Source organism: Vulpes lagopus, chromosome 1, assembly GCF_018345385.1.
Source record: "Vulpes lagopus strain Blue_001 chromosome 1, ASM1834538v1, whole genome shotgun sequence".
Taxonomy (NCBI): domain Eukaryota; kingdom Metazoa; phylum Chordata; class Mammalia; order Carnivora; family Canidae; genus Vulpes; species Vulpes lagopus.
Window position 1 is genome coordinate 76,406,527 of NC_054824.1, and position 23,492 is coordinate 76,430,018.

General features: G+C 41.2%; 1 protein-coding gene and 1 pseudogene across 4 annotated transcripts in view; both read left to right on the plus strand.

The window, feature by feature from the left end:
- SLC12A8 (solute carrier family 12 member 8) overlaps window positions 1-18,304 on the plus strand; it is a 116,912-nt gene extending 98,608 nt beyond the window's left edge. For 3 of the 4 annotated variants that reach the window (XM_041755677.1, XM_041755686.1, XM_041755703.1), the window contains 4 exons: window positions 8,669-8,766; window positions 9,320-9,437; window positions 13,865-13,925; window positions 17,812-18,304. In XM_041755677.1, the coding sequence (XP_041611611.1) occupies window positions 8,669-8,766; window positions 9,320-9,437; window positions 13,865-13,925; window positions 17,812-17,974 (440 nt within the window). In that variant the 3' untranslated portion in view covers window positions 17,975-18,304. The remainder of the gene's footprint in view (window positions 1-8,668; window positions 8,767-9,319; window positions 9,438-13,864; window positions 13,926-17,811) is intronic. The other variant, XM_041755693.1, reaches the window with a different exon arrangement.
- Window positions 9,666-9,838, plus strand: LOC121475465 (annotated as a pseudogene).
- Window positions 18,305-23,492: the final 5,188 nt, after the last annotated feature.

Here is a 23,492-nt window from a genome sequence, read left to right on the forward strand (position 1 = left end):
AGGGGAAAGTAGGGGAGTTAAGAGTGTCTTACTGTTTAGGATACAGACTGATTTAATTCCCTAGTTTCTAGCTCTGTTCACCCAATCTTTGCTGTGCCTGGTGTCCCAAGTCCAGGCACTCACAGGTTTGATTTCTTCAGAGGAAAGGGGTCAGACAAAGAAGGAGTTGTTACTTAGCTGTGTGGGCAGAAGAAAGGAACTTGGTGTCCAGCTGCTTCAGATGCAGTCTTGCAACCAATCCTCTGCACCTTACTGTGTCCCAGGGACATGGCACGGCCTGGTCTTCACCTGTGCTGGCATCTACCAGCGTGCATGGCACTGCTCCTTGCCAGTACCCACTCTGTAGGCCCTAGAGTTCATCCTCTCCTGCTCTGCTCACTCTGTTACCATTCCTCTGTCACCTTTCCATCTTCCAAGTCTTGCTTTTATCTTTTCTTTATCATTCTCCTTGCATTTGTGAGTTTATACCTATTTAATTCCTTTTCCGTCTTCCCAGTGGGTTTTTAGGAGAGACGTGGTCAGTTTCATCGAGGAAGCATCTGCTGCCCAGTTGCCCAATCGTAGAAATGTCATAGCTGTTGACCACTCCCTCTCTTCTACCCTCACTGCCTGTGCCTTAGTGCAGACCCTTCCCATCCAGTACCCAGGCTCTTGCTAAGTCTACAAACCAGGCTCCTGCCTCCAGGTCCTCCCACAGCTTGTTTCTTCTTCTCATTGTCCATTGAATGATCTTCCTAAAATGAAACCCTCATCATGTGTCTCTTACTTAAAAACCTTCAGCAGAATCTAATCGAATCCATTGAAAGTCCAAGATCCTTTGTGTGATTTGCAGAGTTCTTTACAACCCCGCCCTGTACTACCTTTTTGGCCATTTTTCTCATGACAGCCCATACTCTATTTCATTACACCTAGACGAGTGCTCTAAACACATCTTTTTCTTTATTCCTTCCTGCCTGTGCATATGCTGTTCCATCTTTACAGTTGCTTCACCTCCTGCTTGTCCATCTGGAACAACTCCAACTTATAGTTTAAAATCCATCGAACTTTTTGTACCCATTTACACCCCCTCTGAGAAGGCTTTCCTGATTTCCTCTCCTAACAAGCATAACCTTTGATCCATGCCAGTAGTATGAAGAATTAGCACATTGTTTTATACATTTAGATCAAATTTGTTTACACATTTGTCTTCAGGCCTATGTGTCTGTGTCTTAAGGAAAATAAATAATTAGTTTTATTCCTTTACCCCTAGACTGTGAGCTTCCTTTAGTCACAAGCCATGTCTTTCCACCTGATATTTATCACAGTATTACAGTACAAAGCATGCAACAAACACCCCGTAAAGGCTAAATTGATGCACAAGTGAGAAAATAGTAGCTTAAAAAAATGAAACACTGATCAATAAAGTAGGATAGAAACAGTTATAAGAACCTAATCTGGGATCCCTGGGTGGCTCAGCGGTTTAGCGCCTGCCTTTGGCCCAGGGCATGATCCTCGGGTCCCGGGATCGAGTCCCATGCCAGGCTCCCTGCATGGAGCCTGCTTCTCCCTCTGCTTGTGTCTCTGCCTCTCTCTCTCTCTCTCTCTTTCATGAATAAATAAATAAATAATTTTTTAAAAAAGAACCTAATCTGTGACAGACCAGATGTCATACAATAATAAGAATCAGATCACTATTAAGTAAACATTGTTGAAATTAAATGGATCAAAAAGATTAACTTGGGCTGTATTTTATACCTTATATAGCCATAAATTCCCTATTTATAACAGCTGTGCAAGAGAGATATTTCTGACTATTGAAGACATCATCAAAGACAAAAAGGATCTGATTAAATAGAAATAAAAAACATTTGTACAACACAGTGTCACAGAAGGAAACAATTATTCTGACAAGCACAGCTGATAAAAGCATACCTTCCAGTGCATATTACTTTTAAAAATAGGAAGGTCAAAATCCAGATTCTACTAAAGAGAAGTGTGCAGATGAATATGCAATTTACATCTGAAAAATCAATGCCCAGACTCTTTCATTGTTCATTCAACAAACTTTTATTGTTAAGTGCTAAATATTGTTGGTAGTTAAAAATAGCCAGTATTTTTCGAGCATGTCCCATGTTTTTGGCACTGAGATAAGCACTTAACAGATTATCTCATCTAAGTTCAGAGTTAGGCATTGTTATTATCTCCTTACAGAGGCTAAGAGAAGTTAAACATTTGCTCAGAATATGAGACAGTTAGAATTTGAACCCAGGTCCCTTTCACTTTAGAATCTGTGCTCTTAACCACTACAAAAAATGTATGCTGCTTGCTGTTAGTATTTGTTATAAACTAGGCCATCGTATTAATTCAAAGAACACAGATTAAACTACCTTTAAAATATCATTGCCCATCTATTAAGCTATCAAAAATTTAAATAAAAAATAGTAAATCTGTGGTAATCAGGTTTATGTACACATTCTGGAAGCACTCCAGTGAATTCATTCTTTCTGGATCTGTCAATTAAAGTTTTTCATTAAATTTGGGAGCCATTATTTCAGCAAATATTTTTTTTGCTCTTCTTTTTCTTTCACATCTCTATGGGACTCCCACTACACATTAATTGATATACTTTACATTGTCCTCCAGGGCTCTGTTCCTTTTTCTTCCACTTTTTTCTCTCTGTTCTTCTGCTTGGATAATTTCTACTGATCTGTCTCCAAGTTCACTGGTACTTTCTTCTGCTGTCTCAAATCTGCTGTTGAGCCCATATAGTAAAACTTTTGTTTATGTTATTGTACTTGCTAACTGTAGAATTTTCATTTGCTTTTTTTAGATTTATTTATTTATTTGAGAGGGAGAGTGTGCATGTGTGCATGTGGGAGTGGGAAGTGGGGCAGAAAGGGAGGGAGAGGGACAAGCAGGCTCCCTGGATTCTGACTTGGGGCTTGATCTCATGACCCTGAGATCATGACCTGAGCCAAAATTAAGAGTCTGATGCTTAGCTGGCTGAGCCACCCAGGTGCCCCTCATTTTTATTTTAATGTTTATGTGTCTCTGTTGATATCCTCTATTTTGAAAGTCCTTGCCATCATATTTTCCTTAAGTCACTGACATTGTATTTTTTTTTTTTTAAGATTTTATTTATCTATTTGAGAGAGAGTGAGAGAGCGAGCATGAATGAAGGGAGGGGCAGAGGGACAGGCAGATGCCCGCTGAGTGGGGAGCCCAACACAGGGCTTGATCCCAGGCCCTAAAATTGACCTGAGCTGAAGTCAGACACTTAACTGACTGAGCCATCCAGGAGCCTTTGACATTGTTTTTTTTGTTTTTTGTTTTTTTAATTCTTTGAACATAATTTTTAAAAAAGATATTTATTTATTTATTCATGAGAGACACAGAGAAAGAGGCAGAGACACAGGCAGAGTGAGAAGCAGGCTCCATTGTGGAGCCTGATGCAGGACTCAATCCCAGGACCTGAGCCAAAGACAGATGCCCAACCACTGAGCCTCCCAGGTGCCCCTGAACATATTTATTATACTAGCTGCTTTGAAGTCTTTGCTAAATCCAACATCCAGGCCCACTCAGTGTTTCTTTGGATAGGAAATGGGTCAATTTCCTATTTCTTTGCATGTCTTATAATTTTTGGTTGAATACTGGACAATTTAGGCAATGCAGTATGGCAACTCCTGATTCTGCTGTTTCCAGGTTTTTGTTTGTTTTAGTAAATTTCCTGAATTTGAACTATGGAATCTGTCTCCTTTGTGGTGTGTGGATTCTGATGTCCTTACTCAGATTTTTATTCTTATTTTTAATTCTTAGCCTGGCTTCCTGGGGGTTGACCTTGAGTCTGTGTGGCTCATAAGGCTCCACTGTCTGCCGGTGGATCTGTGTGGAGGTTGGCAAGCAAAGTTGCAGCTAGTTCTTCAGTCTCCCCCGGCTTTTACTTTTTACCAGTCTCTCTTTGGGCTCCCCAGGCAGGAGCATAGTTTGCCAGCCAGCCAGGGAAATATGGGGGGATATAGTCCTTGTATAGCCCTTCTATGGCTCTCTCATTTCTAAATCTTTCCATTAAATTTCTGGTTGGTCCACTACTTGCCCTAGCTGGGCAAGTCTTAGGCTAGCAAAGCTGAGGACTTTTCCCTTTTGGTTTTCTACTGTATTCACCATGTTTAGCTTACAAAGGCATAACTTACAAGTTTTCCCCATCTGGCAGCAAAACTGCCAGTTTCTGACTGGCTCCATGCTAGTAAGAACTGGGCTGGGAATGGGAGGCCAGGCCATAGGCTCTCACTATCCTGACCCTCAGTTCCAGCAGTTTTTGAAAAATAAATACTTCTTAATTATTTGTCTCCCTTTGGTAAATTCCAGAGCCCTGAATAATTGCTTTTTATTATTCTGTCTAGGTGTATACTTACTTCTTGTGGAGAGGATTCACTGACCTCTTCACATTGCCATAGCTGACAGTCCCTCTGGTTCATTCTTCTTCTCCTCCTCCTCCTCCTCCTTTATTTATTTATTTATTTATTTATTTATTTATTTATTTTTAAGATTTTACTTATTTAGTAATGAGAGACACAGAGAGGGAGAGGGGTAGAGACACAGGCAGAAGGAGAAGCAGGCTTCATGCGGGGAGTCTAATGTGGGACTTGATCCTGGATCTCCAGGATCAGGCCCTGGGCTGAAGGCAACGCTAAACCGCTGAGCCCCCGGGGCTGCCCTTCTTTTTATTTTTAATTTTTATTATTGAAATATAGTTGACATAACATCTCTGGTTTATTCTTTCTGAAGAATGATCTTTCATGAAGTAACAAGAAATATGAAACTTTCGTTTCCCTCACTGTGTAAGTATGTCTGGGGGAATTATATATCAAAGAAACAACTCAAAACCAAACAATAAACCATGAGATGTGTTCAAGGTTGTCATAATTCCATTGTTGGTATTACTAACAAATTAGAAATAACTTAAATAACACTTGGAAAGTGGTTAAAAGAATTGTATTATGAACAATAAAATACCACATGGACTTGAAACATGATCCTTAGTGGACTATAGAAATGCACATTCTTGGTTTATATATGTTAACTAGAACTATGTATTTATTCTGATAAAGATATGGAGTACATTTTCAGAGATGGTTTGATACTTATTTTGAATAATATCTATAAAATTACTTAATTTTTTATTGTAAAATTTGACATAATTATGTTTATTCTTTATTATATTTGATATTTTTAATATGCATGATGCATGGTTTTGTTTACCTGTTTGTTTTGCAAACTTTTGCAATGATAAAGTAAAGTCATCTTCGTTATTATTCTAGAGTTTCTAACATGAGAAACTGTCCCCTCCCACACTAGACTATAAGACTTGCTTCTTTAAGCAAAATCCTTGACAAGAAAAAAAAATTCTTTTAGTCATTTTGGAAGGGGAACCATAGCTATTCAAAATTCTGAATTGTCTGACTGGTTGATTGTACTCATTTAAAGTAGTTGAGCATCCTTGCCTGAATTCTTCCTCACATTGCTGATGTATAAAATTCCAATGCGCTTGCCTGGAGGGCACACCCCTTCCTTCTGTTTCCCCCTAGGTTCCTCAGAAAACATACACACACATAAATTTCCCTTATGTACAGTGTAATTGAGATTGTATAAGATTGAGATTAACTGGGAAAGGGTGAGCTTAACATTTCACAGATCTCAGAGAAGCAAAAATCTAAGTCCTTAACCAATGCCGTTCCTTCTTAATAATCCAAGGGAGGCAACTGCATTTCACTAAGTCTGTGATTGAAAAAATGAATCACGCCTTGGGCATGTTAAAATTGTATAATTTAATTAATGGCAATCAACAGTATTCCTACTTTTTAGAAAAAGGTAATAAAGCCATTGATTCAAATCAATCATAAACTTTGGCAGAGTTTATTTTAAACCACAATTAATGAGGAGACATTTATTGAGCACCTCCTATACACAGTCTTCTAAATGCCAGGATTTGGCATTTAGAGATGTAAAAGACAGTCATTGCCCTCAAGGTATGGAAGTACAAAAGATACGTATAATAGTTGGAAGCACATGATGAAGGCAGACAGATGTTGAAAGGATAAAGACTACTCTGGGGGCTAAGATGGTTTCTTTACTCATTTAACCACATGTAGAGAACATTGACTACATTTCAAACACTGTTCCAGGTGTGGGGGAACATTCTGAATAGACACAGAAAGTCTCTGCTGTCGTTGAGCTTATATTCTAGGAGGGGAAGACACATACTAAACAAGCCAACAGATATATACTGTAATGTCAGGAAGTGAGGACTACTATGATGAATAATAAAGCAGGATAACAGGATAGAGAGAGACAGGGTGGGGAGAAAGGTACTGTTTCAGATAGGTTTGCCAGAAAAGATATCTCTGAGAAGAGGATCTTTTAATGGAGAATCTAATTGTATAAAATGATGAGCCAGGTAGAGAAGTGGGGGAAGAATTCCGGCAGAGGAAATGGCATGTTTAAAGGTTCAGGTGGGAATAGGATTGGTAAGTTCCAAGAACAGCAGAAGCCCAGCAGCAACTGGAAAGGAGTCAGCCAGGGGAGAGAGGTAGGAGGTGTGGATGTGAGGCAAGTGGAGGTCAGTGCATTGACCTCCCTGTAGGCCAGTGTTGTGACATGATCAGATTCAGGCTTTAAGAAAATCACTTTTAAAAAATCACTGGCTTAAAAAAAAAAAATCACTGGCTTTATGAGGAATGAATTGTATAGAGAGAAGTGAGAAGAGTCAAAGCCTATTGGAGATATATTAAGGTAAGCTAAACTGCTAGAACAATCATCAAAAATATACTTGCTCAAACACAGTGGAAAGGAGCTCCTTCCATACTTTTGACTTTATTATCCTTCAGTACCTTGTCACGCAAAGTCAAGACTCAGTCACCATGTTCAGATTTCAGGCACAGAGAAGAGGCATACCTGTTCTAATACCTCGGTGCAGAAGTGGTGCTCACCACTTTTGTTCACATTCCACTGGTGAGAATTTAGCCATGTGACCACACCTCACTGTAGGGGATCCTGGGAAATGTACTCTGACTGTGGTCTCTACTATAGGAACACACTATAGTAAATCAGATGAAAGATGAAGGTGGCTTGGACTAGGATGGGAGCAATGGAGGTGGTAAGGAGTTGCTCATATTTTGGATATATTTTGGTGGTAAAAACCAGATTTACTGATGAAATACATGTATGTGTGAGGAAAAGAGGGGTTAAAGATAAATCTTCAGTATTTGAGTGAATGGTGTTATCATTTATTCAGATGAAGAAGACTTGTAGAGAAAAGATTTCTGCTTTAGCCATGGGAAAAATTGAGGTACTTGTTTGCCAGGTAAGGGGAGATATTAAGAAGACAACTAGATATTCAAAACTTCAGTTCAAGGGAGAGGTCGATATGATATAAACTTGGACCATCAGCATGTGGATAGTACTCAGAATCATTTGGGACTAGATGACGTCTCCTAGGAGTGAGGATATATGGAAATAAGAAGAGTACCAGGGACTAAATAAATGTTGGGATACTCCAGTATTTGGGAATTGGGAGGAGGTGGTAAGCCAGCAAAGGACACTGAGAAGGAGTGGCCAATGAGATAGGAGGAAAACCCGGGGAGTAAGGCATCCTAGAAACCAAGAGAAGAAAGTGTTTCAATAAAAAAGAGATCATGTGTGTCAGATGCTGTCTGAAAGTCCCAGTAGGATGAGGACCATGAGTTGATCATTGAATTTGAAAAGTTTCAAGTCATGGACAAACTTAGGTAGCGTAGTTTTAGTGGAATGTTATATACAATCTTTAGAGTGAGCTGAGGAAGTAACGGGAGGTAGAGACTGTACAGGCAATTCTTTTGAGGAGTTTTGCTATGAGGAAGATAAAGAAATAGGGCAGTAGCTGAGAAGTGGACTGGGAAATATTTGTTTAGGTGGGGGAAATTACAATGTGTTTGTATTTGTTGGGGATGATTCAGTAAATGATAGAGAAATTGGTGCTGCAAAAGCATCATTTAAACAGGGCACAAGTGATAGGTTCTGCCTTGGATAAGAGCTGAGACTGTTCATCCACTGTGAAAGGAGGAAAGGCAGAAAAGAGGGTACAGATGCCAGTAGATTGGTAGATTCAGTGGTAAGAGAATTTGGTGATAAGAGAATACAAAAGCTCTCTTTTGAGAGGAGAAGCTGTAAATTCTTTACATCAGAGAGTAGGAGAATGAGTTGACTGTGGAGGAATACTGAAGTATGGAAGCAGGTGAGGTAAGCAAGGGAATGCCATTAGTCTTGGACCACAGAATCTTAGGTAGGTAAGAAGGTAGTGAAAAGAGGAGGTAGGTAATAGAGAGCAAAACCATACTAGGGCAATTTGACTAAAGATCCCTTTGTAGTCTATGAACCGTTGGGGTGAGAGACAGTAGAGTAAATAAGAAAAAAAAAAAAAAGAGGTGATAGGCAGAGGGAGATAGATTGAGATCATGATTTAGGAGGTGTAAAGTTACTAGTAAAGCAAGCCTTCAGTGTGGTGAAGGGAATTAATGGTTGAGGTGAATGGAAATTGTTTTTTAGGCTGAGTTACAAAATTGGTGAAGAGGAATTTATAGGTATTTGCTCATAAAAATAGAAAAGCGTTTGGTAACAAATTGGTAACCAAGGCTTTGGCTCATTTATTTTTTAGATTTCTTCCTAAAGTCTAGGCTCCAAGAACAAGATATTCAGAGGAAACCAACTTCTTTCTATACCCATGTGTGCAACCCCTGGGTCTCCCTGTTAGGGGTGAGTAACTTCATCTTCATCTCAATGGTCTTTAAGAAAGAATTCAGATAGAGATGTTGATCTAGGGCACTGCATAGGAGAGAGGAGAAAGGACAGTCTTAACTAGGAGCAATGAGATTTGAGTGTGTTACATTAGAATTTAAAGGAGACTACAAATGGCAAGATTATATTTAATGAACCACTTATTTTAATCAATGGTTTGCTTTAAAAATAATCACCTGTGATAACCTCTGGGTCACTAAATTTCTAGGCATACCAAATTAGCATAATTTAACTCTAATTTGTTTCTTCTAGGGAGGAGTAGAACAAGGAACTAGGTTAGAATATCTGTTTATTGATTGTTTTGATTACACGGTATTTTTGCCAGGTATCTTCTCAAATATCTGCTTTAGTGAGATTTTGAATTATATGTGAACTATATGTGAACTGTTCAGAATTGATAGTGATCAAAGGTTGATGAGAGGGACTATTGTTTCTTATGGCCCTGGGCTTGTGGCTTGCTTACTGTGTGATTAAACTATTAGGTGACTTGCCCTTCCTACTGTTTCCACAGGCTATTGGGTCCCTTCTCATCATGTTTGTGATTCAGTGGGTCTACACCCTCATTAATATGGGTGTTGCTGCCATTGTGTATTTCTACATCGGTCGGGCCAGTCCAGGGCTTCACCTTGGTAAGCAGCAAAACTTTTTTTTTTTTTTTTTTTTTTAAGCAGAGCCTTTTTGCCACCATCTTCCTTCTTCTCCTTTAGCATTCATTGAAAAAATGCATTTTGACCACCTATTAAATGCCAACACTGACTCAACTATGAATCCTATTTTCAAGTAGCATATAGTTCAAGAAGAAAAATATAGCATGCACACAAATGGTAACAAATAAAAAATAACAACTTCTGAGATTGATTGCTTCTTAGCCTTTTGGCTAAGATCAAGTGTAGCAAATTCTGAGAATTTATAAGACATCTGACCGTAAAATTGGTAACAATGATAGCACAAGGGCCTGGAGGAAAGAAATTTTTATTTCCATATGCTGTTTTAGGTTTCTAATACTACTGTGAAATACTATAATATCACTTAAAGGTAAACAATGATAAGTTTAAAAGATATACTACAAACTCTAAAGCAACCACTAAAATAATACAACAAAGAAATATAGCTAATAGGCCAATAAAGAAGATAAAATTGAATTTAAAAAATACTCAAGTCATAATAAAGCAGGGGGAAGAAAATGATAATAAGGGACATATGAGACAAACAAAAAACAAATAGCAAGGTTGTTTATATAAACCTATCCATAAGCACACTAAATATAAATGGTCTAACATTCCCAGTTAAATGGTTAAATGTTCCCAATTAACACTGAGATTGTCAGATTGAATAAAAAAGCATGATCCAACTATATGCTGCCTACAAGAAATCTGCTTTAAACATAAAGGCACAAATAAATTAAGAGCAAAGGGGAGAGAAAAGGTAATATCATTATAACATTAATTAAAATAAAAACGAAGTGATTGTACTAACACCAGACAAAATAGATTTCAGAAACAGACCAGAAAAAAAAAAGAAAGGAAGGAAGAAAGAAAGAAAGAAAGAAAGAAAGAAAGAAAGAAAGAAAGAAAGAAACAGACCAGAGATAAAGAGGGTCATTTCAGAAAGGTAAAGGGAAAAATTCTTCAATAGGACAAAACAAACTTTAATACTTATACACTTAGAAACAGAGCTTCGAAATCATGTGATGCAAAACCTGACAATTGCAAAAAGAAATAGAAAACTTAATGATTATAGTCCAAGATTCTGTTACCTCTCTCTCAATAATTGCTGAAATAAGTAGGCATAAAATCAGTAAGACTTTAGAAGACTTGAAGAACATTGTCAACAAACCTGACCAAACTGACATTTTTTTTAATTTTTTTTTAAATTATTTATTTATGATAGTCACAGAGAGAGAGAGAGAGGCAGAGACATAGGCAGAGGGAGAAGCAGGCTCCATGCACCGGGAGCCCGACGTGGGATTCGATCCCGGGTCTCCAGGATCGCGCCCTGGGCCAAAGGCAGGCGCCAAACTGCTGCGCCACCCAGGGATCCCCCAAACTGACATTTATAGAACATTCCACCTAATGACAGAATGATACATTCTTTTTGAGTATACATGAAACATTTACCAGGATAGACCATAGTCTAAAAAGAAGAAAGTTCTGAAATCAATGACCAGAGCGTCAAGAATATAGAAAGTAAGAAACACAATCAGCACTCTGATTGTATGTCTGTTATTCCTTAATGATAAAGCTGTTTTAAAAAATACAGTTGAGAGCCCTTTTCAGGAAATTCCATGATGCCTCAATTTAAAATGGCGCAGTTAGTTTCAAGATTCCAACCTAAGAAACTAGAGAAAGAAGAGCAAATTAAACTCAAATAAGAGAAAAGGAAAAAAATAAAGATCAAAGTAGAAATCAATTTAAAAAATTTATATAGAGAGAGTGCAATGTGACAAAAATCTGTTTATGTGAGATCAATAAAATTGACAAACCTCCAGCTAGACTGATTGGCATAAAAGGAGAGAAGGCACACAACTACCTATAGCAGGAGTGAGAGAGATAACATTACTAGAGTCTACAGATATTAAAAGTAAAACAAAGAAATATTATAAACAGTCATAGGCCAAAAAATTTGGCAACTGAGATAAACTGGACAAATTCTTTGAAAAATGGAACTATTAAAGCTCACTCTAGAAGAAATATAGGGCTATTTAGGTGATTTGCATATCTTGTCATTAAAACCCTGCCCCCAGAGAAAACTCTAGGTCCAGACGGCTTCACTAATGCAAACTACCAAATGCTTAAGGAAGAAAGAATATTAATTCTATAGAAACTCTTTGAAAAACTCCACACCAATATCGCTCGTGACTGTAGATGCAAAAACTCATGACAAAATTTTAACAAGTTGAACATAAAATATATAAAAAGGATAATACATCATAACAAAATGGTTGTGTCCCAGAATTTAAGGTTGATTTAACATTCTGAATCAATTAGTGTAATAGTCACAAACTAGAAGAGAAAAACTACAGATATTTCTGAGAAGAAATTGAAGAGGAATTTAAAGAAATAAATGAAGAGATCTACTGTGTTTGTGAATTGGATTATCACGTAGGATTGGATAGTCTGAATAATGTCGGTGGACTCTGGGCTATAGGTGTGGTCACTAGTTGTCCTGTACCTGGCCTTAGGGTGATTTAGGGCAAGGGAGTGTTGGCTTGGTGTGTGGAAGTTTAACAAAAAAGGTGATTGATTGGGGGTGAGGGCCCTGACTGGTTGGCTGGTTAGTATATCCAAAGGATGCTCACAGGGAAGTCGGTTGCTATCTCTAGGAATTAGCTCCCATCTCCAGGATTAAGGTCATACATTCCAGAGCATCAAGAATATAGAAAGTAAGAAAACACAATCAGCACTCTGATTGTATGTCTATTTTTCCTCAATAATAAAGCTGTTTTAAAAAATACAGTTGAGAGGCTTTTCAGGAAATTCTATGAGGCCCCAATTTAAAATAAAGCAGTTAGTTTTCAAGATCTAACTAAATCAAACCATAACAATCCAGGCAAACTGAAAAGAAAAAAATTCCTTAGAATTAGAACAGTCTGATGTATAGTTTTGAAAGAAAAGCACTTCAAACATTTTTAGTCCCATTTACATTAAAAATAATGCTTTAGAAAAAGTCATGCTAAGGAGAGGTCCTCCTATCAGCTAGTTTAAGGGATAGATATATTTTAATTAACATAAGGGATTACATTAGTAATTTCTTCTGAATTTCTCAGAAATTAGTTTAATATTAAGAAATTTAAATATTTCCCAGAAATTTATTCACAGGAAAATATGAAATAAAATATCAGGCCAATCTACATCTAAAAACTTAGATAATGTAGAATCTAAATGATCACAAACAAGTAGGATCAGTAAAATGTTTGTGTTTATTTTCTTCCTTCAGACAGTATCAAAATATATTAGGAACTTTCTCTTGCAGTTGCAGATATTAATACAAATCTAAAATCTGGCCCTCTTTAACCACAAGAACCCTAAATGAAACTGAGGAAATACACGTTATCAGCTGCATCCTGTTGACATTAGCCAAGGTTCTAACATAAGCCCCGTAATGCTAACGTCCTGATTATATATGGAATATTATCAACCAATTTTCAACCAGCCATATATATATATTTATGTCCAGTGTCCAGCCTTAGGGTATACATTCACTCCACTTTATATATGTATATAATTTGGAGAAGCACTTTATAAAATTACATTTGATTTGATTTCCTAAAGTTCTATATAATTAATTATGTGAGATTTTTTTAAACCCATACCAAAAAAAAAAATAAAAAATAAAAAAAAATAAACCCATACCAAAGAAAGGATGGATTTTTTAAAAAAAACAATTGATAAGTCCTCGACACCTGGATGCCTCAAGCGGTTGAGTATCTGCCTTTAGCTCAGGTCGTGATCCTGGGGTCCTGGGATCCAGTCCCCGCATCAGGCTCCCTATAGGGAGCCTGCTTCTCCCTCTGCCTGTGTCTCTGCTTCTCTGTGTCTCTCATGAATAAATAAATAAAATCTTTTTTAAAAATTAAAATACATAAAGAGAATAAAATCCAAAATCCCAAGAAAGATACTAAATACAGTGCTGCAGAGGATTTGCTAACTTCAGTCTTAGGAATTTAAAATTTTTTGATAATTTTTTTTCTTAAATTCACATTGGTAATATGTTAAATACATGCTATAAAATCCCCTTCTAGACCATTCACTCTTTTTTTTTTAATAAACCATTCACTCTTTAAGCATACAAAAGACGTCTTTTTCATCTTGGAGCACTCACAGTACAATACCCACAGGATCTGGCACTTAGAATGTTTCAAAAGGTGTTAAGTGAACAGTTAGCTCCATATGTAGACACATCAGAGCTGAGGTTTGAAGTGAGATTATCATGATACCAAATATCCTAACATCGGATACACTGATTAGAATAGGATTTATCAACTTATCAATTGGGTCTGGATGTAGAGCCTTTATTAATATTTTTATATATATATATATACATGTCTTCCCTGCAGGATTAGCCTCTAACTTCAGCTTCTTCAGGTGGATGAAGTCCCTTCTGATCCCCTCCTGCAGGTCTGTGCTAATCTGGGGCTCTGGGAGGTACTCAGGGTGTCCAGTCCCTGGCTAGGTGTAAGGGAACCTGACATTTGACCACCTCGAGGACACTCAGACTCCACTCGTCACTGCCTTCCACCATCCGGCTCCCCCAGCCTCAGCTCAGCAGGAGCCTCCTGTGGCTCAGGTCTTCTCTTCATACCCTCAGGAATCATGAACAGAGGCTTTATCTAAAATCTGATTGCTGAGTGCTGAGTCAAGAGAGCTGCTGTCAGTGAGTTCACAGTCTAAGACGCACCAGCGTCAGTACACAATCATACACAAGATTAAGGCCTGAAGGCCTCCCCTCCTGCCATCCCAAACCGGAGGCAGTTGAAATGATTGTGTTGGCAAAAGTGCAGAGGTCAAGTACAGAAACAGAGCAGAGATTCTGGAGGATTTCTGTGGGCCTTCCATGTTCAAATACACAGGGAAAGGGAGAAGCAGGAGGAGGCCTCATGTCGAAGGTAAGATTTCAGGAGTGCTCTAATCTCTTTCCTCTTCCTCCTCCACCCTTCCGGTACCAATGCTTCCTCAACTTTGAAGGCCTCAGGACTCTGGAAAATCACTTCCCTCCTCTTTCAATACCAGTGAGGAGTCAGACCTGCAGGCTGGGAAAATCCAGGCAGGACCCAACCAAGTGTTTGTTTGGTTTCATTTTGTTGGTTTGTTTTTGAAACTATAGTTATCTGGGCTGCATTTCCCAATATTTCCACCTTCTGTACCCTGACATTGCTGATGGATGATGGGAGCCTTTCCCATTGATCCCAAATATTCAGAATCCTCTTTTTGTTGTTCTTTCCATTTTTCTTTATTGTGATAAAATAGACATATCATAAATCTTATCATCTTAACCATTTAAGTAGACTCCATGCCCAGCACAGGGCTTGAACTCACAACCCTGAGATCAAGACCTGAGCTGAGATCAGGAGTCAGACATTTAACTGACTGAGCCACCCAGGTGCTCCTCACCCCCGCTCCCACCATTTTAACCATTTTTAAGTGTGCGATTCAGTGGCATTAAGTACATTTGCATCATTGTGCAACCATCACCACCATCCATCTCCAGAACTCTCCATCTTGCAAAACAGAAAGTCTATCCCCATTAAACAATAACTCCCCATTCCTCTCGCCTAAGAATCCTTCTAAAGACAATGCTTTGCAAGCACTACCAGTCTGTTCAAGTTGGCAAAAGAAATGAACCCTTGGTGCTAGAGCCTACGATGATGAACAACAAGAAGCAGGGGCTATGGAAACCATCAGGGAGAGGCCCAGGAGGAGGTGGTGTGTGAGGGGAGAAGCCCTGTCCTCTGCCTGGAAGCTGGGCTATTGTCCTTTGTGCAAGAATAGGAGGGGGCAGGTCACCCCTTGGCCTCTCTTCCAGTCTGGGGCACCAGGTTGGGTGACTTAGGTCAGAACATACCAGTACTGATCTCTCTCCCCTGCCACCGAGTCCTGAGGAAAGTAGAGGTTGAGGGGACATAGATTCTGTATAGAAGCTGCCTACAGAATCTGGAGCTGCAGGTGGTGTGTGGTTGAGAGTATTTGGCTTATCTGATTCACAGGAATATTTTTAGGCATTTCTGGTTTTAAAGCCTATAAATGACCATGGGAGGTCACTACACCTTAAGCTGCACTCTGAATTCCAGGAATTTTACCTCTGAGGTCACCATAGTACTATTGAGAAAAAACAATGTCTTTGGAGGAGATTATTCTTAGAAAAGGATAATGCTTTAGATGGAATAGAACCCAGTACACACTATTCATTCACAGCTCCGTGGGCTTGTCAAGTGGGTGATGGAGGCCTCAGCTAAGTCTCAACATCACACTTGCTGGCCTCACATGGCTACTGGATGAGATCCTGTGGTGGTTATTCAGGAAGGTTAAAGGACCGAGAGAGGAGGATTCACTTAAAAGTAGAAATTGCTATTTTGTAGTTTCAAAGATTTTGTTCCCCTCACTTCCCCTAGATGCTCTTCAAAACCAAAGAAGAATAATACTGTAGAATGTGTTTGGGCAGGGACACCTGGGTGGCTCAGTGGTTGAGTGTCTGCCTTTGGTTCAGGGAGTGATCCCAGGGTCCCGGGATCGAGTCCCACATCGGGCTCCCTGTGAGGAGCCTGCTTCTCCCTCTGCCTGTGTCTCTGCCTCTCTCAGTCTGTGACTCTCATGAATAAATAAAATATTTTTTAAAAAAAGAATGTGTTTGGGCAAAGGACTTTGGCTATGTTGCTCCTTCTGTTATGTATACAATTCCCAGAATTATGTGAAATAAAGCCTAACCTTGAGAGGGCTTTCTTCCCAGAAGTCCTAGCAAGTAAGAATTCTCAGGCTATCCTAGTTTAAAAGTGAAGCACAGTATTTACCTGAACTCAGAAGAATACAATGGTTTTACCTTTAAAAGAAAAAAAAAAAGCATTAACAACAACAAAAAATACACTGGCAAAAACACCTTGTGTATTGACTATATGTCACTTCTTGAAGATTCACCCTTTATAGAAGCTCACTCATTTCTCAGAAAATCTCCATGTATCTAATTTAGATATGTTTTCGGAAAGTGGCTACAAGCCTTAGTCCTGCGACTTCTGAACTTCTATTGTCAGAGGCAACCGGCGCTTCTCACTGAGGTTCCACGAGTAGGGGATGTTAGGTTGCTACCTCTTTAAAGTAATTGTCGAATATATTCTTTAAACAATCAAACATCACTACTCACAAAGTAGATTCCTTTTGAGTAAAATGTTGAGGGGATCCCTGGGTGGCGCAGCGGTTTGGCGCCTGCCTTTGGCCCAGGGCACGATCCTGGAGACCCGGGATCGAATCCCACATCAGGCTCCCGGTGCATGGAGCCTGCTTCTCCCTCCGCCTGTGTCTCTGCCTCTCTCTCTCTCTCTGTGACTATCATAAATAAATAAATAAATAAAATTAAAAAAAAATTTGAGTAAAATGTTGAGGAAATGATAGACTGAGGGAACCGAAGATGAGAAAACAAGGCGGCAGAAGTCTGATGGCCTGGGTGGTGAGGCTGATGAGCGGCAGCACTGGGACTGTCCATCCTCTGCAGGCGCTCTGACTGCCGGTCTGATCTTTCCTACTGCATTCTGCCTCTAGCACTTTCCTCTTGTATCCTACATTTTTCCTTTCCCAGTTTATTCTAACTCCAACTGTGTGTAGACACTTCAGTGACAATGGAATCCACAACACGACTTGCTTTTTGTCTTCAGGCCAATTTAGTGCCAAAAGTCTTTGCAGCTCCCCTCATAACTGCTTCCTAAGTAAACCTCAGCCCCAGAAATCATTCCTCATTCGATGTTCTTTCCAAAGAACCAAAGAGAAAGCTTCTCTTTCCACTCTTGGTTTTCCAGCCTCTCCATCCCATTATTTCATTTGGCAAGAAAGCAAAGGAAAGCTGTAGGGCCCCAACATGACACCATTTGGAAGGTTATCCTTGAAGGTTGTCTCCTATTGGGTGGGTACAGTTTTATATGTTTCTGTTAAAGAGAGGTAAAGATCACTGTCCTCATTTGATATTTATTTTTTATAGTTTGGGTTATTTTATTTAAATACATGTTAATCTGGGAAACGAACAAGGGGTAGTGGAAAGGGAAGTGGGCGGGAGGTTGGGGTGACTGGGTGATGGGCACTGAGGGGGGCACTTGGCGGGATGAGCACTGGGTGTTATGCTATATGTTGGCAAATTGAACTCCAATAAAAATTTTTTTTTAAATAAATACATGTTAAATAATAAGTACAAAATAATAAGCACAATGACATTTTTTTGCAAAGCATTATTCTATCCTAGAGGAGACTCATCTCCACTGTTTAACACTTTTTCTATCTGACCACCTCTGTGTTTCTCTCCCTGAAGGAGCTTGAGATCTCCCCAAGAGCAGATAATTTTGGCACCATCCCTGGCTAGGGTTGACACGAAGATGACTCAGCTCACCCAGGAGAACGCAGACTTCGCTACTCGGGATCGCTACCATCATTCCTCCCTTGTGAGTCGGGAACAACTGATGTCTCAGTACTGAGGTACTGAGTACTCATTAGTAGGCAGCCCAGGGACCCTCCTCTCTTGGAGCTGCCCAGTGCACAACGGAGCCACATCCCAGAACCTTCATGATGCTGGTTCTTCTCAGTAAGAAACTCAAAGACCTGTCCTCCCACTGCTGGTCTGGACAATGGAAATCTGCATTCTGGTCTGGGAGCACCCATCTCACCAGGGTAACCACTGGAATGGCTGTGGCTTCCGAAACATGCACCCAGTCTGAAGAGCTCCATACAGGCATCAAGACTTGCAGGTGTGGAGAATCAGGTCAGGTTGCTTGTTCTGAGGGCCACAATAAACGATTATTTTAAAATTTATTGTATTATTTTTTGAATAAATAGTACACTCACATGGTTCTAAACATCAAAGGATAATCATATATATAGTGAAAAATCTCCCATCCTTGTTCCCCATATGGTCATCCCCTGCCCCAGAGGTAACCACTGTTCTTACATATACTTCCAGCATTTCTTTATGAATATACAAGTAAGTAGGGATGTGGGTTCCTAGTACTCCCTTTTTATACACAAAAGGTAGACTATTCTACATGTGTTCTTCACCTTGCTTTTCCCCTGAACCTGGACACATTTCCATATCAATAGGTACACAGTTTCCTCCTTATTTTTCATTGTATGAATGTGGTATAATTTATTTCATCAATTCCACAATGATGACATTTGGATTGTTTCCAATGTTTCGCTATTATAATCACTTCTGCAGTGAATAATTTTGTACATATGTACAAGCATAAAGTCTATCTGTAGGATAAATTCCCAGAAGTGGAATTGTAAGATCAAAGGCCACCTGCATTTGCAAGCTATTGTTGTTTAGGGAAGGTCTTTTTTTTTTTATTTTTTTAAAATTTTTATTTATTTATGATAGTCACAGAGAGATAGAGAGAGAGGCAGAGATACAGGCAGAGGGAGAAGCAGGCTCCATGCACTGGGAGCCCGACGTGGGATTCGATCCCGGGTCTCCAGGATCACGCCCTGGGCCAAAGGCAGGCGCCAAACCACTGCGCCACCCAGGGATCCCAGGGAAGGTCTTTTTAATTAAAAAGTTAAATTACCGTGAAATGTGTAATGGAGACTCACGTTCTCGAAAGCCTTTGTGAGCTCCCAGCTCTGTGGACACCTTTGCAGCTGTGTTACAGTATGAATGCACGAGGGGACAGGACTTTTTTGGCTCCTCTGTGAGTTCAGGGTGGCTTTCATCACAAGCATGCAGTCCCGGGGACCAGGCCGTAGCTTCCCCCTGGTAAATCCAGCACCTGGACCCGAGTTGGTGGGTTCCCTGCTAAGCCAGAGGGAAGTACCACTGGATCCGATCTGACCCCTTTCTTCTGTAGGAGATGCTCTCAAGCCGGTGTGTGTGGAGACTCACCTGAGAGCCTTGTTAAAAGTGCAGATTTCTGCACCTCATCCATAGATTTCTTACTTGGTAGGTTTGGGGTAGAGCCCCGGCCTTGCCATTTTTAATGAGTACCTCAGCGATTCCACGCAGGCCGTCCTGGGGCCCTAGGTTGAGGAGTGTTGGCCCATGGGTGGAACAGGCTTCAAGCCAGCGGGATGGGAAGGTCATGATGAGGGGCCAGTTGGATCTTATTCTCTCCTAGGGAATGAGGTCGAGTTTATGATGACTGCTTATGCACCACGCGAGTTAAACACCAGACTCCCGACCATCGTTAGAAGCAACTTAAAGCAAACTCCATTGGCGTGTGGGAAATAGTAGCATCACACAGTGACCGTATTCATGAAGGCCAAGGTTGGTGATCTCTGAGGGCCCTTTCCAAGAAGAAACTGGTCTAAGTTTCTTTTTTTTTTTTTTTTTTTTAAGATTTTATTTATTTATTCAGAGAGAGACAGAGAGAGAGAGGGGCAGAGACATAGGCAGAGGGAGAAGCAGGCTCCATGCAGGGAGCCTGACATGGGACTCGATCCCGGGTCTCCAGGATCACGCCCGGGGCCTGAAGGCAGCGCTAAACCACTGAGCCATCCGGGCTGCCCCTGGTCTAAGTTTCTGAAACATTCTGTGAGAATTCACAGTTCTGGAGGCCAGACACCCAACATCAGTGTCACTGAAATCAAGGTGTTAGTAGGGCTGTGCTCCCTCCAGCGGCTCTGATCACTGGGATGAATTCCACCCCTGCCTCTTCCAGCTTCTGGTGGCTGTGGGCAGTCTTTACCCTGCGGCCACATCTCTCCCATCTCCATGGCCAACATCCTCAAATCTCTCGGCTCCATGGTCACACCCCCTCTCCTCTGTGTGTGTGATGTCAACCTCTGCCTCACTCATAAGGATCCATGTGACTGCATGAAGGGTCCACACACACAATCCAGGATACCTCATCCTAAGGGCCTTAAGGCTTTGGGATGTGGCTATCTTTTGGGGTACCACCTCTCAGCCTACTGCAGAAACCTTAGATGATTCTGCATTTTGCTCTTTTGAATTCTGCAGAATAAGCTGGAAAAAAACCCTCTGAGATGATGGTAATGTTGCAAACCATACACAGCAGATTCAAGTATCCAGGATAAGAACTTCCCCAACATCATTAATGTTATGGAAAAGAAGAGGAGAATGAGGTGAAGAATGCCAGCGTTCCACTCAGTGTTGGGGTAACTACATGAATAGCTCACAGTCTAGTGTGGGAGACGGATACTAAACTCACTGAATACTCTAATTAGGTCTGAAAAATCTCATGTTTAACCCAATCATATTGTATCAAAAGTAATAGTAACCAGTACAGCAGTCATCAGATCTTAGCCTGGGATCCCCAGAGAGCAAAAGTTTATGTGCTGTTGCTTTCTTGGGGTGCACACAGGGAAGCAGAAGTGAGAGAAAATGGGAGGGAAATAGGGAGGAAGGCTCGGCATTGACTTAGCAACCACTGAGCATCAGGGGCAGCTGAACGCTTCATCTCGAAGGACCCTTCTGAGAGCCCGTAGGGACACCTGCATCTCAAGACCTTCTTGCAGAGGGAGGAAAGGATGAGAATTCACCCACTGGTTTTTGTTTCCCACAGTCCACGGTTAGCCATGAGATGTAAGCCACTCCCCACCTCAGTGCTGCCCACGCTTGTGATTTGCACTGTATGAGAACCCACCAAATTCTACAGCAAACAGCAACCCGTGTGCATGCCGTTGGCTGGAGCCCAGCAGAACTGGTTCCTGCGGTGGTGGCTGAGATGAAACAATTGGCCTTGGCCCCAGAGACGGGTGGGACAGAGTGATCTGAGGTGGCACGTAAGAGATGTTGTATACAGCTTGTATAATAACAAAGGTCAGTAGTAAGTGCGGTTGTCAGAAAAATGGGAGCTAGATGTCACTAGATCATTCAGACAAAGTTTGCTTACCTAAAGGATGCTCAGAACTGATGCATCCTAAAGGATGCACAGCACAGTCGGGATACATGGCAGTGAGACTAGGAACATTTTCTAAAAGAGACAGAGGGGAAGACTGCAGCCTTAAGATTTTCGTCAAGAAGTACACAGCTGTAGTTGAGAATGAGTAAGTGTGTGAATGAGTAAGGATCATCTCAGACATTCTAGAACCATGCATGTCTCCCTTCATACCATACTGTCTATTGAAAATCTATCCAATGATTCATCATTCCTCCATCCATCTATCTACCTACCCACTCACCTGTTGATCTAGCCATTTATCCACCCATCCAACCATTGATCTACCCATCTACCTACCCAACTATGGCTGGAGCAGCACCTGTACACATGCCCAAGACCACCTCACCTGAGCCAATCTCAGAGCTTTATAATGTAAAAATATAATCACAGGCCACTCAGACAGAAATGAACTCAGCCACCACCCTTAAACTTTCAGGGTGAGTACAGCCCAATTCTAGAGCATTCTTGAGTTCAGGGCTGAGAACTAGAACAGAAGTCATTTCTCAGATGTCTCTGGGAATCGTGCTAAGTCTTCTGACCTACACAATAGAGTACATCCTGCACAAACAATTATAAATCAATGTGGAGGTTCGAGGTTCCAGATTCCATCTTCCACCCTCCCCTCCAGGTTTCTGACTGAGGGAGTATAGTTAAAGGATGGGAAAATGTGCTAATTTATGTATTAATACCCGGACAAGGGATCCCTGGGTGGTGCAGCGGTTTAGTGCCTGCCTTTGGCCCAGGGCGCGACCCTGGAGACCCTGGATCGAGTCCCACGTCGGGCTCCCGGTGCATGGAGCCTGCTTCTCTCTCTGCCTCTCTCTCTCTCTCTCTCTGTGACTATCATAAATAAATAAAAAAATAAAATAAAATAAAAATACCCGGACAAGGGTATAAGAGCTATAGGCGGGAAGGCAGCTGAGGTCAGAAGGTTGAAGTATGTCTAACTTTTGAACCTAAGAATTCACTTCTCCCAAGGACCCTTGGATGAGGAGCTGGAATCAAGGGAGACATTGACCAGCTGGCCTTACCACCCAGTAACCGGTGAGCAGAGATCATACGGTGGCCACACATTGCCTTTCAATCCTGGGCCCTGCTCACCAATGAAATGTGGCCCCAGATTTGACCAGTTAGACTGGCCTCCCACTCCCACGGAGAGGAGCAAATGTAGGATGCCAGTGGGGTGGGGACAGAAGTGTCCCTTGCTTCTGCAGTGCTGTGGCCGAGGGAGCTTGGGCGGTAGCTCCATCCTCTCCATGCACACCATAGGTGAGACACGTTGTTTGGGGGAAGCGGAGGTGGAGGCGGCGGCAGGGAGTGGCACCTGCTACCACTAGCCCCATGTCCCCTACGGTGAGGAGCAGCACAGACAGAAAGCAAACCATCTACCGATCACGGCAGTGGTTCTTGACGTCTGCGAGCCCGACATTCCAGAGCAGAGGGGACCCCTGCCTCAGTGGGCCGTGCTGCACCTGGCCAGCTCTCTGTAGCACTCGGCACCTGTGTCACACTCTTTATTCCACTTAGAATGTTCTCTGCTGTTTTCTTTGCTTGGCCGACTCCTTCAGGAAAGAATTCTGATGTCACCTAAGAAAGCTTTCTCCAGCCAATCCTCTATGCTCTTAGAGGACTTGCTCATACTTTCGTAAAATAGCTTTTTATACTCGTGTGAGGACCTGTATTTTCTCCTAATCCGCTGGCTAGTCAGGGGCAGGGACTATCTATGTCTTCCTCATCACTGTGTACCCAGAACCTAGCATAGTGCCTGCTGGTACAGAGTAGGTGCTCAATAAATGCTTCTTGAACAACCGTTTTGATCACATCCGTCTACCGCTGAAAGCTTACACTCAGGCTCTGTTTCCCACTGCACTAAGTTTAAGGCAGTGGTTTTCAACCCCAGATGCACATCTAATGGGCATCACCTGGGAGCTTTTGAAGACTACTGATGCCCCGGTCCCACCACCAGAGATTCTGGTGAGGTACGTGGATTCTAGGCACTGGCATTTTATATATAAAAACTCCCCTGGCAACTCTCCTATCCTGTGGCACCTAGACTCTCGTCCATTCCTCCATCTGCACAGGAGTTCCCACTCGGAACCCT